The sequence below is a fragment of the Megalopta genalis genome, chromosome 5, assembly GCF_051020955.1.
Source record: "Megalopta genalis isolate 19385.01 chromosome 5, iyMegGena1_principal, whole genome shotgun sequence".
NCBI lineage: Eukaryota > Metazoa > Arthropoda > Insecta > Hymenoptera > Halictidae > Megalopta > Megalopta genalis.
This window is the reverse complement of record NC_135017.1, coordinates 2,948,350-2,963,966: the sequence shown is the minus strand read 5'-3', so window position 1 is coordinate 2,963,966 and position 15,617 is coordinate 2,948,350. Positions and strand designations below refer to the sequence as shown.

The following is a 15,617-nucleotide window of genomic DNA, read 5'->3' as shown; positions in this document are numbered from 1 at the left end:
AATTGGCCAAATTTGACTGACGATAAGTCATCATAGAATGATGGTCTCTATTTCAAATTAAAGCTTGAATCCACTTTAAGATAATGTCTCCGAATTTCTAGTTTGATGCACCCTTACCACTGTAACCCTTTAAATATGAGACCATGTATGTCAAATTGAAAATTGCTAAGTTTGACGAAATGCACGGACTTTGTAAAACTTTTTTCGGAGATGCCATTTCCAGTCGAATCAAGTTTGATCCTTCCCCTTTAATTTAAAAGAAAAGTTATCATCCTACGATGATTTTTCACAAAGTTATCGTCAGTCAAACTTTTCCAATTTTTATCAAAGATGTTTCTATGCTATAACGTTTATAAGTAGTATATTTTTCAATCGATGCAAGAGCAGTTCTGACGAGTTTATGTACTATCTCCGTATAAATGAATTATTAATGTGATTTACGTCGTACAAAACGTATAATGTATAGTAAAAGTATTAGTACTTTTAGTTTTCATTTATTTATAGTAGTACGTTTACTTTTTTTTTAATATTTCGTTTAATAACAACAATTAAAAAACACTAATCATGCATATTTCATATTTTCTAGATAAATCCAGAAATAGGGTCAGATTCTAGAATATGTCCGTATTTCAGCGCCCTCTTGTATTAGACCGCGTAACCAAACCTAACCTCATTCTTATTCAAAACAATATTGTGAGAAAAGAAACAATATTGTCGGAAACGTTATTAAAAGAAGCACAGTAATTGCAGGAGACTTCTAGATAAATCCAGAAATAGGGTCAGATTCTAGAACATGTCCGTATTTCAGCGCCCTCTTTTATTAGACCGCGTAACCAAACCTAACCTCATTCTTATTCAAAACAGTATTGTGAGGAAAGAAAAACGAATTGGGAACGTTATTAAAAGAAGCACAGTAATTGCGGGAGACACCAGAAGGTAGAAATAAGGGGCACAGAAGTATAGAGAGTGCCCCAAAATTATTGTACAAGCGAGAAATGTGGGGTTCCTGAAGTCATTTGAAGTAAATTTTTCTTTAGCGAAAATGCAATCCGCGGGTAATCTCGTCTCTCATTGGTCAGTGTTTTTCGTTAATAACTCGTAAACGAAACCGCGGATTGCATTTCCGCTAAGGAAAAAGTTACTTCAAATGACCTCAAGAACCTCGCATTCCCCGCTGTAGGACACCCTGTAGACAGAGTTAGAAGTATCGTCAAGCACAAAAATATGAGGCGAACATATGGCGGACATACAGAGCCCCTCCCCGACAGGGCACAGAATTAGAGTGAAAAACACCTTCTTCATTTCGTTAAAAACATTATTAAATTACTATTTTCTGTCACGCAAAGAAATATTTCTAAAAACTGAAATATCTGAAAAATCGAAAAATAGTTTTAGTGCATTAAATAGAAATTAGAGCATTTAATCAAAGCTTGAGCAAAGCAAAAATTAGCTTAAAGCCACGGAAATTGAAAGATCTTCCCTAAACTTGTGTGAGAGATTATTTTATTAAGAACTAAAAACTTGATATAAATATCAATTTGCGAAAGAACAGTTGAAAAGAATGCAGCTTTAAACGAGAGAAGAAGAAGATAGTTGAATACGAATGAATTATTGATTATAGTATTTGCAATATATATCAAGTATGTTGAAAAATGCTATTTTCCATTAGTTAAACATTTATAGCTTATTGTTATTTGAATTAAATTATTATAAATCGAACAAAACTTGGAAATAATGCTGAAGAGTGAACTGTGAACGCATGCAAGGCCCAAAATGTGTGTGCATAGATATTGAGTTTTCGCTATTCGTTTAAAAATCCGACATTTCATGCGCGCCAATCTAATAATAACAAATCTAATTAGAATCTAATTAGATAACTGTGAATCACTGTGGTTGTGCAAAAAAAATCGTAGTGCGAGGTGTTAAAGGGTGAATAAGGAAGCGAATGGCTGCGTTTACTTCATCGTCGTCCATTAAAATGATTTTCACGGTCAGGAAGGCTGGCAATGAAGCCGAGGAAGAGGAACGGCGACGCGGAGAGAGAGGCCGCGTAACGTAACCAGCAGAGCCTCATGGAAGGAAACGAGCATAGTAGAGGATTTACACTGGTGGAACACTTTCTCCTTTCCCCGTTATGAGATCACCATCTCGGTTTTCCACCGGCGACGACATAACTTCGTCAATTTGTAGCCGCGAGTTAACGGAACGTCGCACAGTGGTTGCAATCGCATAGCATTAGCTGTCCACGACGATTTCAGCAACGTTTTAAGACTTAAAGATCGCTTTATATAGGTCGTTGAACTCGTCTTGAGGTCAGCTATAACATTAATAAGTAAAAGATATACATATAGTACGTACGTAGGACCGTTCTCGCATAGAAAACAGGGCCATAATTTAACCCTTAGAGCTCTATGGACGCATATATGCGTTTGGCGAAAGTCATCCGTGTAGCCTAAGGCCGCATTTATGTGTTTTCTCTAAGTCATCGGCCTGGACTAAGGGCGCATATATGCGTTTGTCGATTTTTTCAATCAATATGCAGTTATTTTCGTGTAAAATTAATACAGGAGCGCTCGTTAGTAATTTGTCTTCCTTATAGGTAGCGGTTGGGCAATATTAGGGTCATAAAAATCCCCGGGAATATCCGAAACGAAAATCCCATTTTATGTCCCACTCTCTAACCAATTAGATTTCAAAATAATTATCTGCACTGTCACCTTTTCGCGACTCAAAGCACTCAAAACGACTCAGTCAGCAGTATCGTCTTGTGAATGTAAGAATCTCACGGTCTCGCTCGCGTCAACAGCGATAGTGCGGAATATAACTTGTTCGATTTTCTTTTTTTATTCGTGACACCCTACAAAATGTCAAATCTTGAGGAATATTTCACAAGGGACGACAGTGAAATAGAATATAGTGAATCACTATCATCGGACATTGAATCGGAAGATTAATTATTTAACCTTCTGCAAAAGAATCACCATAATTTATTACTGTTTACGCCTTGAATAGTCACTTCAGTGTAGCAAAAAAGTATTCCGCCCCCAGCGATGGTCAGCGATAGCCGCGCTCCGTCCCTACGAACCGTTTCGGCCAGGAGTATTCAGAGCTCAAAAGGTTAAAAGACTTGTTGGATGAACAAAAAATAACGTACAAAAAAGATCTAAGTATCCTTCGTCTTCGAGATCTCCGATCGAACTGTCGAACTCGCACACACTCGTTACGCTCCCTCTCAAAAGCATTCTTCGTTTTCATAGTTCAAATCCCTATACATACAGTCTTCGAAGATAACCGTCCATCTCTCTCACGCATACACCTGTTTCACATGCACAAAAGTCCAAATATTCGCCACGTCTTCCTCGGAAAAACGCAACGTGACAAAATGTACAACACTTTCCACGTGTATGTATTTATTTAATGTTCCCTCGCGGGTTGCACGTGACTTCCGATCTTTTTCTCTTTCTTAATTTTCATCATCAAATCATGGTGATTTTAATGTTTCATTTAACCCTTTGCGCTTCAAAGTACAGTAATTTCTCCCGGAAATGCTAAATTCGGGTTGCTGTGAATTTCCCTGTGCTACTCCAACGCCTATATAAATTATTACTGCGTCGATGCTAAAGGTCGACGGAGTCGGTCAAGCGTGTGACACGGCATGCGACGCGATTCCCGGAAGACAATACAAAATGGTCTGTTTGGGTGTGAGTCAGGTAAGAAAAACCGCGGAGCTATAAGGTATGTGGTAAGTACTAGGTAAGTGATCGTCGAATCGTGGCATGTGGCCTCCGAATTGTCTTCCAATCGTGTCATGTAGCCTCCAAATTGCTTTTGAATTGTGTCAACTGGCCTCCAAATTGCCTTCGAAACGTGGCATGTGGCCTCCGAATTGCCTTCGTATCGCGGCAAAAAATTAGAAATAAAGAAGTTAAGTCGTCGTTTTCATTCTTTTCATTCATATTAATGTACACCGGCATGCTGACCGCTGCCCTGTTATGCCGACTGCGCCGAGTTTTTATAAAAAATGAACCGCGAGACCCGAAGAATCACGACTTTGTATTCTCAGATCTGCCGGTTTCAATTCCGACCTGCGAACAATTCTGCAGAAATTACTGCATTTTCTTCCTTTTATTTCAGAGATTGTTACAATGCAGTCCAAACATACTCCCGTATATAACTTTGCGATCTAACTAGAACTAGGAATATGTACTAGTAATTTATTCAGACACTTTATGTTCACCCGGGATCACATTACTTGCGATCGCTAAGCCATATAAAAATATAAAATAGACGGGACACGCACCGCAGACCATGCCAGGTAACAATAAAATAAAATATAATAAATGTAGCCTCGTACAATATAATAAATGCTATCGGTAGTAGTGGACTAGATTAACCCCTAGACTACTGTGGGCGCCCATAGGCGCTTAGGAATTTTGCGTTTGTGACACTCGGAGACGCCCAGAAAATTTTATCGATATTTATTTCGATAGATCTTATCTCAGTTAGACGAGAAACAAGTTTTACATTAATATTAAATTTGTAACATTTATAGTAATTCGATTCAGAGAAATAAATAATATTGTTTTAATGTAGCGAAATTTAGTTTTTTAAATATTGAAATATGTTTTCACAAAAATGCATCCCTATCCAAAAGTTCGCCATTCTCGACGTACATCGTAACTCAATTTCTGCCGTATGGTACGGCCGACGCGTCTCAAAGTCTGCCGTAGTCAAGGGGTTAATACAATTAGAAGAAATAATTAAATAAAGTAAGTAAAATATATATAACAGAAAAGTATATTAGGATACAAATATTAATTAGTTCCAATTAAGATATAACGATAGCATAAAATAGATAAAACAGAGACTATTGGTTAATACATATAGGCTACGGTTAAAATAGTGTACTTATCACGTAATTGCGTAATTTACCACGTAATTTATTCATAAATATAATGCGAATCATGAAAATGAACTATTAATGAAAAAGTCAATGTCGAGTCTGACTCGACATAGGAGCGCAAAGGGTTAAACAAAGTAATTTCTCAACTTTTTATATTGGAGTTTACAGAAAACTGAGTGCTAAGAAATTTTTGTTCGAAACATTTCTTTGTCGAAACACTGGAAATCACCGAAAAAATTCGATAATGACAGAATCTGTGAGAAATAATATATAACAAATTGATAAATTCGCATGTGATAACGGATGAACCAAAATTTTATCGAAAAATATCAAACTCAACATAAATCTTAAACGTCGAAAATTGTACGTGCGACATTCTCCTATAATTTTTCCTTATTCTAGGACATTTTAAGTTGAATTTAAAAACACAAAATCGTCTCTCGATTTCATTTCTGTCAAAAGTTCTACGAGTTTGACGCAAGCTTAGTCATTTTCGCCCCACTATGAGTCGTCGCGTCGCCGCAGACTGCGTCGAATTGAGCCCATACTTTGCTCAACGAGAACTGGCACAAACTATGAACAGCTGCACGCGAGCGACGCGTGATCAGGCCAGGGCCGAATCACAATTTTCGGGCCCTTCTGCATGAGGCTGCTCTGCATGCAAGGGCCTTCGTCCCCATAAAATTCGTCCCTGAGCATCGTGGTCTAACAGCCACTCGGCTGCAACCGCTGCACCGATCGCGTGAACGTTCTGTTTAGATTTTGTACCAGTTCTCGTTGAACGTAGTATAGTCGAGCGGAGCAATTAAAATCTGCTACGTGTCCTTTTAGCCTTACTCCTTCCTTTCGCTGTCGCCATCTATGCTGCTCTACCGGACCAGACCCGCTAATGCTGTTGCACTACTCGTTTTACAGATGAGAAGACGCTAATAGTTTTTTTTCACAATGAAAGACACGACCAATTCATGATCGACCTGACACCAAAATTGCATTTACCCTTCTACACTTTCTATCCAAGATTGTTTGCCCTGTGACGCATTGTTCATCTAAGAATATTCGACTAGTGGTGTGACTGACGATAGTTATCGATAATGTTGATATAAGGTGCCCAACACGAGACCCGTTCCTTTTTTAAATCATAATTTTTCGATTAAAAATACTTTTATTAAATTTAGATACACGTTTAAAAACTAAAATATATACTTTTTTGTAAACTACAGGAAAATACAGGGGGGGGGGGGATTCCACTGCTTCGAGATAACGGAAAAATTTATTCGTCATTATCGAATAAAAAATATCCACTAGAATAAACATTTATCTAGATAACATTTTATTCGAATAAAAATTCATCCGAATAAGAAGTTATTTGTTATTCGAAAACTAATCGATTTGAATAAAAATGATAGGGTTTTCCATAGTTTATTGATTAATTTATTCCATGTTAATTTTTACAATTTATTTTTTTTCAATTGCTGCCTCGGAAAGTTTGTTATTTTTGGGCAGATTGAACTAAATAATGTTTCTTCGTATGCAAAAGAAGCAATTTAAAAAAGGAAACCACTTAAAAAATTACTTTAAAAAACGGTCAACAGTAATTGACATTATTATTGGAATAATGTTACAATCTCTATTCGAATAATTTGTCTGAATAAAAGAAGAATTATCCGAATAATTAGATAGAACAATTTGTTATGAATAATTAATAGTTATTGTTCGAATAAAATATTCGACTGAAAAGAATTCACTCGAATAATTATTTCAGATAAATATTTATATATATCCGAAACAATTCGAATAATGCTCAATTCTGCGCATTAAATTAATCCATCTTAATTAATATGGAAAACATACTTTCATTCTCTACGAAATTCATTGCAACAATATGCTATTATGAACCAGGCCATAAATGTCCAGGGTCAACGCGAACTATTCTCGCAGGCTAAACGTAGATTTGCTGGCTCGATGAAAGTTCTCTGCTCGTGGAAACAATTGTTCTCGAATCTCATTTGATTAATCGCTCGATTGTGAGAGTCAGCGTGCTCCATTTCATGATCTCGCTTTAACCCTTCTCCAACAACACGATAGTTGAGAGCAGAATTTATGATAGCAAACTCGGGATTATTCGTTTGTCTAGAAACTACTATTGTTTATACACATGTATATTCCTTTTGACTCTCTGATCCAATCGATCTTGTTGATCAAAAGCAGTAAAAATAAATGTATACTGATCTCGTACATACTATAATTGCACAAGTGACGTTTTGAATTATTAACAATTGTTAACAATGCAAAATGACAAAATAAATGGCGTTTTGAGAGCAAAAAGCTACAGTAGTATATATATAGTTAAAATTACATGGATTCAGGAGCCAGTATGTTAATTCAATTGTACTGATTTCACTTTGAGTAATCGTCGTCTTACCTTTATAATTTTAGTATTAATGGATAGCTGAGATTCTCCCGATTGAAATGAGTCCAAACACGATGGAAATCGGATTAATTTCAGCTATTCACGGATCAATTAATAAGCAAACTACAGGGTGAGTCATGAAACTTGCACATCTCAAATAACTTTATTTATGGCAAATTTGTAAATGCATAGCTTCAAAGATGAGTACAGGTTCTTGTATGAAGAGAAGTTTCTAAATTTTCACAATCAACTAATTTAAAGTTATTTGATGTGTACAAGTTACATGAATCACCCTGTATAATAAACGTAATCCAATTTATATCGTGTTTGGACTCATTTTAATCAGAAGGATCTGTGCTATCCATTGGCGACACAATTACAAAAGTAAAATTGTTCAGTTGCATTTAACCGTTTGGCTGTTGACCTATTTTTTCATAATAAGAAGAGCGCGATAGCGCTCCTCAGCAGTCAAACGGTTAAGGAACAAGTAATATTGTACTTTTAATATACACGGATGTAGTTCTGTAAATAATTTCATTACCCGGCGATGAAGCTTGTTAAACAATACAAAACCTTTCTTTACAATTTCCCCACCTAAAATTAGATCAAGGTTATTGTTATTGTTACGTTAAGTATTATAGAACAATTGTTTCTTCCTAGAATCTAGCATGTATTGATAAGTAGAAAATAAAAACAGTGAAGAGAAGAAAGGTTGGTATCGCTACGACATTAACAAAAGAAGTATAAAGAAAAATTAGTCACAATCAGCCTATATTGTAATTAGTGAATTTGAGCTGTGTTTATCTTTTTTATATAGATGTAAAAGATTGTTATATTTTAATCTGTTGCAACATATTCTAAAGCCAGCAAGTATTAGGAAGGATTGTTCAAATTTCGTACGCTTTAAAAATAGAAGAATGCACTATTTTTGGCTCTTCTATGAATATTTTCGTAGATTTTGTCGCGGAAACGCAGAAAATTCAAGTCCCAAGGTACGCAAACCATTGGCTCAAAAGTTGTACGCGTTCAAAATCGACGAATTTCAAGCGTGTTTGACATGTAGCGTGACACCACATTGATACGCACTCCGTCTGGAGATGTAGTTTCATGAGTGGCGCCGCTAGATGGCAGCACAAATATCCAAAAAATTCCTCACAAGAGCCGCTAAACGGCAGCACAAGCATGGATGAGCAGTCATTTTGGCTAATCTTTACTTTATGGATTATGTCAGGATTAGAACGCGTATAACTTTTGAACCAATGGTTTGCGCACCTTGGGACTTGAATTTTTGGAATTATCTTGACAAAATCTACGAGAATGTATGTAAAAGAACCAAAAATCTCTGGTCCCGTAAAGTAAAGTCTAACAAAATATTAATTCAAATTCTCCTGTAAAAGTACAAAACAGTACAATATTAATTAAAATTATTCTGTAGAAGTAGAATACACGTATTGGGTCGCGTTTGAAACATCACAAGACAATAACGTGACATATAATATCCCTACATGCCCAAAAAAGTCGTAACGCGTAAACACTGCACAGTGCTGTCATCTAGGCGCCATACTAACGACTCTGGTTCAATTACAGGACGATCTTCCCCATGAAGACCGCGGCATCAACTCTACGATGACCACCGCAACCCCATACACCCCGCTCAGAGTACCCAGGACCGAACGATTAGGCACTCGTCCCCCAGACATCCTCTAGCACCTTCGCAACGTTATGCCACTCAACTCGATCAAACTGCCAAATCTTCAAATTCGTCCAAAATTACAACTGAAGAAGCATGGTGTTCAGCGCGATAGTGGTGACATCTGCCTTGAAGGGAGCCCTGGGCCTCGTGGGGACAAGCCTGTGGCTGATCCCGTTGCTAATAGCAGGCCTGTCCTATTACCGCTACGACCAACTGGACCCGGAAAGCCGTCCCATAAACAGATACCCGCTGTACGCGGAATACGACTTCATCGTGGTAGGAGGCGGCTCGGCAGGAGCAGTGGTTGCCAGCAGATTATCAGAAATCCCGGATTGGAATGTCCTTCTGCTGGAAGCCGGGCCGGACGAGAACGAGATAACAGATGTGCCTTCGCTGGCTGCCTATCTTCAGCTGACCAAGCTGGACTGGAAGTATAAGACAGAACCGACTGGCAGGGCCTGTTTGGCGATGAAAGGCGGCCGATGCAATTGGCCTAGAGGCAAGGTCTTGGGCGGTTCCAGTGTGCTCAACTACATGCTGTACGTCCGAGGGAATCGGCACGATTACGACCACTGGGAGGCTCTTGGTAATCCTGGCTGGGGGTTCAGTCAGGCTTTGTACTACTTCAAGAAGTCCGAGGACAACCGCAATCCTTATCTCCAGAAAAGCCCTTATCATTCTACGGGTGGCTATCTAACGGTGCGTAGGAAATGATGTGCTGATTTGTGCAATATGTTCTTGGTCACACTTTTATGAAGCATCTTTAGATAGTTTATACAATTTGACCACAATTTTGAAAAAAGTGTACGCATATCTTGTAATATATTCGCAGTATGGAGAAACTTCAACTGCTTTTCCAAAGTGAGCCTTGGTTTTTGAACAGCATGAACTTAAAGCTCTGCTTTATGATTAAACGATAACGTTAAAAAATAAAGCACTTTAACTATTTACTATGAGTAGATAAATAAATGATGCAGGTTTTGAATAGAAAGAAATTTTTTAATCTTGTCAAAATTGGCGTAGTACAACAGTTTTTTAAAACCAAAAGAAATCAATTTGCTTCTTAACACATTGCGGACGGGGCTCTGCGCGTTCAACACGCTCTCAAAGACCGCACATTTTCGAACGCTCCAAAAACATGCTTGGCAAGTAACAGGAAGCGGATACGCACATTTCTAATTTGCATTTAGTATTCTTAAATAATACTATATATACATAGTTTATATATCTGTTTATTATATAAGATTTTTTACATTTTAACTATTATTTATTATACAAATTTGAATATTGATTTAGAGTGTGATATTTGGTAAAGCATACTCCTTTGTGCAATGCTGTTTGGCACAATTGGCAACAGTATCTTGTTTCGCTCCTTTTTCCATTGCACGAACACACTTTACATTGTTTGGTTGGGAACTTCTTCTTGCCTTTACTCCGTATTGGTTCCAGTATATGCTGTTTCATATTACCAGAGAGTCTACATGGCGGGTCGACACGTAGGTGATTTGTTGTATTTGAAACACTTTGTCCTACATCGATAAATGTATCCGTTGATTTTTCTTCCGTCGTCCACAATTTCATCACAGCAAGTAGAAAATCTTTATATTTCATTTTTTCATTATTACACGAATTATAAATCTTGAATGCATTGAACAGGCCGCAGTTGACGAGATATAATACTATCTTTTTAGGCCACTTAATTGTTTTTCTCAATATTGAGTAATATGATAGATATTGATCTGCAAGATCGACACCGTTCATGTTCAAATTATAATCTGCAATGCATTTCGGTTTTTGTATAGTTTTATATTTTCCAGTGCATTCAACCATTTCAAATTTATGAATTGTCGAAATCATTCGAACCTCTCTCTTATCTTTCCAAATTTGCAACAAAATATCACCTTTCCGTTTGAAAATACTCTCCCCTTTTTGTAGTTCTAACGATTTTGTTTTTAAACATTTTGGCAATCTATTGGCGCGTATTGTGCCACATATTCGGATTTTATTTTGTAATAAAAATTCGGCAATGTTCAAAGTATTATAATGATTATCCATATAAAGATGGTGCCAATATCCGAAATACGGTGTAAGAATCGTTGTTACCGTGTCTTGCAGTTTTTTGCCTTGTCCAAAATAAATTTCTATATTACATATATATCCCGTCTGACTCTCCGATAATACTCGTACAAGTATTTCATATTTAGTAAGTTTACGTGGATTGTACGTTTTAAATTTTAATTTTCCACGCCAAGGGATCATGGCTTCATCTAGCGATAGGTTCTGATGAGGAGTATAAACGGTTTTAAATTTTTCTAGTAGATAATTGTAAACAGGTTGTATTTTGTAGAGCCTATCACTATTTTCATTCATTTTCGTGTTATCGTTAAAATGTAAATACCTCATAACCTGATCAAATCTGTTCCTACTTATTAATTTTGAAAAAATAGGTGTTGCCAAATATGGATCCACGGACCAGTATTCTTTTATGTTATCCTTTCGTATTTGTCCCATCAAAATAAATATTCCGAACAAAGTTTTTATTTCGGAACATGAGACATTTCTCCATTTTCCTTGTTTATGAATAGCCTTATATTTATGTACGTTTTGTAAGTAATAGCGATTTGTTTCTTCAGAAATAATTTGGAAAAATTCGTTGCCAAATATACAATCAACAGCTTCTTTCACGCTGCAATTTCTTTGTAATGATGTTGGACCACAAATTATTTCAAAAGGTTCCAGATCTGGAAAAGTATCCTCATTTGTCCATTCTTCAATTATAGGCTCATCAGTCTCCACATCCGAATCTTCACTTTCGCTTGAAATATTATACTTTTTACTCAGATTTTTTCTATGTCTAATCACATCACTTAATTCAAGAATATCGCTGCTATCACTGAATTCATTTTCGTCGCATGCGTTGTTTGGTCCATCAGATAAATCATCATATACCAATTCTCTTTGAGTTTCGTTTTCATTACATCTATGTGTCATTTCGTTGTTTTTATAGGGCCTATTTCATAAAATCAATTTTTGTTATAAATTCAAATATCAGTAAATAAATATCAATAATATCAATAATAAATATCAGTAACCGATTGAAAATATAGATGATTCTTAAGAAACTGTTACCTTCCAAATTTAAAACACGAAGTTTGAAATTCCAAAAAATGTACAGTAATAAAACACTTTATAAGATACGATACGTACGACGATCGGCACAGATCTACTGACCCTGGCTATAATGACTGATCATTTCTACATGCTTGGAATGATTCATTTGTTTCGCTAAAATTACTTAGGAATGCGAGAGGCTTCGTTATCATGGTTACGTAACAGAAATATTTGCGGCTGGTTGCTTAAGTTGCCGATTAAATAAAAAAAACATGAAAACGAGATATCTCGTGACCCGTCCGCAACGTTCAATTTGCTAAAAACGAGATATCTCGTGACCCGTCCGCAACGTTCAATTTGCTAAAAACGAGATATCTCGTGAGCCGTCCGCAATGTGTTAACTTATATTAAAATAGCTAGTGAAGGGCGAAAAGATTTTCAACAAAATATTGATTTGGACAGAAATTGTAAACAATTATATGCGTGCCTTTATTAGCAAAAATATAAATTTGTAGACCAAGAAACAAATTAGTGTTTTTGTTGTTTTGTTGCTTTGTGATCAAATCATCTAGAACAAGCTCCACAAAAAGTGAGATACATTCCCCACGTTGGCAATTTCGCAGGTACAGGAATCCCCATGGAAGACACCCCTGGTGGTCGCCTTTGTGCAGGCTGGGGCGGAGATGGGCTACGAGAATAGGGACATCAACGGCGAACGTCAAACAGGCTTCATGATCGCCCAAGGGACCATCCGCCGAGGTAGCAGATGCTCCACGGCTAAGGCGTTCCTCCGTCCTGTGAGACTCCGTAGAAACATCCACACGGCTATGAACGCCCACGTGACCAGGATCCTGATAGATCCGGTCACTATGCGGGCCACCGGCGTGGAGTTCACCAGGGACGGTCGCAGGCAGATCGTCAGAGCACGGAAAGAGGTGATACTCTCGGCGGGAGCCATAAACAGCGCCCAGATCCTGATGCTGTCCGGCATAGGGCCGCAGGAGCACCTTCAGCAGATGGGCATTCCTGTGATCAAGGATCTCAGAGTTGGAGACAACCTCCAAGACCACGTTGGCATGGGTGGACTGACCTTTTTGGTCGACAAGCCAGTCTCCATAGTGCAAAACCGGCTTCAGGCTGCGCCGATCACTATGCACTACGTGGCCAATGGAAGAGGGCCCATGACCACCCTGGGAGGGGTCGAAGGCTACGCCTTTGTCAACACCAAGTTCGCCAACAGGTCCATGGACTACCCTGACATTCAGTTCCACATGGCGCCGGCCTCTATCAACTCCGACGCTGGAGTCCAGGTTCGAAAAGTCCTGGGACTCACCGACGAGGTCTATGACGCTGTCTACAAGCCCATCGCGGATAAGGATGCTTGGACCATCATGCCACTGCTGCTGAGACCGAGATCTCGCGGCACTGTCCGATTGAGGAGCTCCAATCCCTTCCACAGTCCCCTAATCGACGCTAACTACTTCGCCGACCCCAGAGACATCGCCACTTTGGTGGAGGGTGCTAAGCTAGCTATGAAAGTCAGCGAGGCCAAGGTGTTCAGGCAGTTTGGGTCCAGGGTGCACCGGGTGAACCTGCCGGGCTGCAAGCACTTCAAGTTTGCCTCCGATGCTTACTGGGACTGCCACATCAGGCACATTTCTATGACGATCTACCATCCGGTCGGGACCACCAAGATGGGCCCGTCCACTGATCCCACTGCTGTCGTAGACCCTAGGTTGAGGGTCTACGGGATCGGAGGGCTCCGAGTGATCGATGCGTCTATCATGCCCACTATCAGCAGTGGAAATACTAATGCTCCGGTTATCATGATCGGGGAGAAGGGTGCTGATCTTGTTAAAGCTGATTGGTTGAATTATGAAACCGAGAGATGAAAATGGTGGTTTCTGCGACTGCTTTTAGAATCTTGTAAGCTATCGAGACGATGTTGAATTTGTGGCGTGTAGTGACTTTCGTGCCAGGTTTTAGAACACTTGTAGCGGTGGTCGTTGAGCTTTTAAGCAGTCTTGTCGATGCCTGTGTAGAGGATTCATGATTCGTTGTGAATGTTTTAATGAGTTTTGAGACGAAAATGCGAAGGTTTTGCACGTTTTGTGGATAGTAATTTTCATTTATTGACCCTGGACCCAATGAAAAATGCAATATTTATTAGTTAAAATATACGAAATTCTGTCAGTGGTAGGGATCTACTAGACCCTCGAATGGATTAATTGAAATTAAGTAGTTTTTGAAAAATTGCGATATTTTCATTCTTGTTAACCAACAAGTTAAATTGAATGATTGAATAATTGCCAGCAATATAACAAAAAGCTTTGTTAATAAGAATATTCCTCTCCCAACAGTGTGAACGGTAAATTTTAAAGTAAACAAATATATATAAAAAACATTTACACACAATGCACAGAATTTTAAGATACAAATGGATCAACGACGATAAAATATGCAAAACCTTTGTATTCGTAAGATATTTTGAATTAATTCAGGTGTACGTAGACATTTTTTTATTGTTATGTAGAAGAGTGTGTTAAGATGGACAATTTTGTTATAAAACTGTTAAATATTGTAGAATTGCAGCTTCGTAACTGCGACGTAGCCAAACATAAATTTAATCTCGTAATAAAAATATAGCGAATAAACTATTAATAGGAATGATTATATCGCAAATTAAGATCACGAAGGAATTATTTTTGTAACTTGCTCATAATACTGTATAATTTGCACATAATAGTGTACAGCTTTTCATCATACACTTTTACAATTAAAATAACAATCACTCGTAGATTTGATCAAAACATGTGTTATCTCAGGTGAACTGTGCTGTCTAAGTGCCATAAACTGTAACTTTAATATTGTAACATATTAATTATCAACTGTCCCTCATTTGCCAATTTTACTTGTTCCTTACTGTAAATTAGTGTCAGTTAAATAGTCAAGTTATCAAAATATGTGAATAATTAAGTTAGTAAGTTTTATCTTAAAAAATTAAAAATTATACAATTAACAAATGAATAGGAAGCACTGCCTTTCCACAAGCGATTAAAAACAACAAGCAAAAGAATCAACATCTTGGAAAACTAATTAAGTTAGCAAAGTCGGTCATTAAAAATAAAAAAAGCTGGGAAAATGACACACTGGATAGATAAGTGTTAAATAAGGAATAGCAAGCAAATGTTATGTTATGAAACGTTAAATGCACTACTCGAATTGATACTTTGATAAAATGTGTAATTTAAAAAAAAATATAAATGTTTTTACTTTTTGAAAGATTATTAAAAAAAATATGCTAAAATACAAGCTATTATTTTTGGTAGACCCAGGACGAAATGTTTCCTTTCATTTCCTTCTCTCTCTCTTTCCTAATTCATGCCAACGTCAAACGCTATGCTATTCGCTTACCCAATCCAAGGGAAATACATTTTCCCTTCAAATGAGCGGCGGAAAAATCGCATCAGAATGACAGTGAACCTGTTCGTGTCGAGACC

General features: G+C 37.6%; 3 protein-coding genes across 5 annotated transcripts in view; 1 reads left to right on the top strand and 2 right to left on the bottom strand.

Annotated features, from left to right (window-relative positions):
• Positions 1-15,617, bottom strand: part of Flo2 (flotillin-2) — a 483,891-nt gene that overhangs the window by 438,851 nt on the left and 29,423 nt on the right. The gene's annotated exons all lie outside the window — the stretch shown is intronic.
• The window catches only part of LOC117221858 (uncharacterized), a 50,999-nt gene that overhangs the window by 14,270 nt on the left and 21,112 nt on the right, over positions 1-15,617 (top strand). The window contains exons 2-3 of the mRNA XM_033473141.2: positions 8,901-9,705; positions 12,741-14,006. Of these exons, the coding sequence (XP_033329032.2) occupies positions 9,100-9,705; positions 12,741-14,006 (1,872 nt within the window). The 5' untranslated portion in view covers positions 8,901-9,099. The remainder of the gene's footprint in view (positions 1-8,900; positions 9,706-12,740; positions 14,007-15,617) is intronic.
• Positions 10,223-12,360, bottom strand: LOC117221859 (piggyBac transposable element-derived protein 4). Its single transcript, XM_033473144.2, has 2 exons — positions 12,136-12,360; positions 10,223-12,016 (listed from the first exon to the last, which is right to left on the bottom strand). The coding sequence occupies exon 2, from the start codon at positions 11,995-11,997 to the stop codon at positions 10,270-10,272; it is 1,728 nt and encodes a 575-aa protein (XP_033329035.2). The 5' UTR covers positions 11,998-12,016; positions 12,136-12,360; the 3' UTR covers positions 10,223-10,269.

What these genes read in the sequence shown, in the direction of transcription:
- LOC117221859 (XM_033473144.2), bottom strand. Translation starts at nt 11,997, where the DNA reads ATGACACATAGATGTAATGAAAACGAAACTCAAAGAGAATTGGTATAT.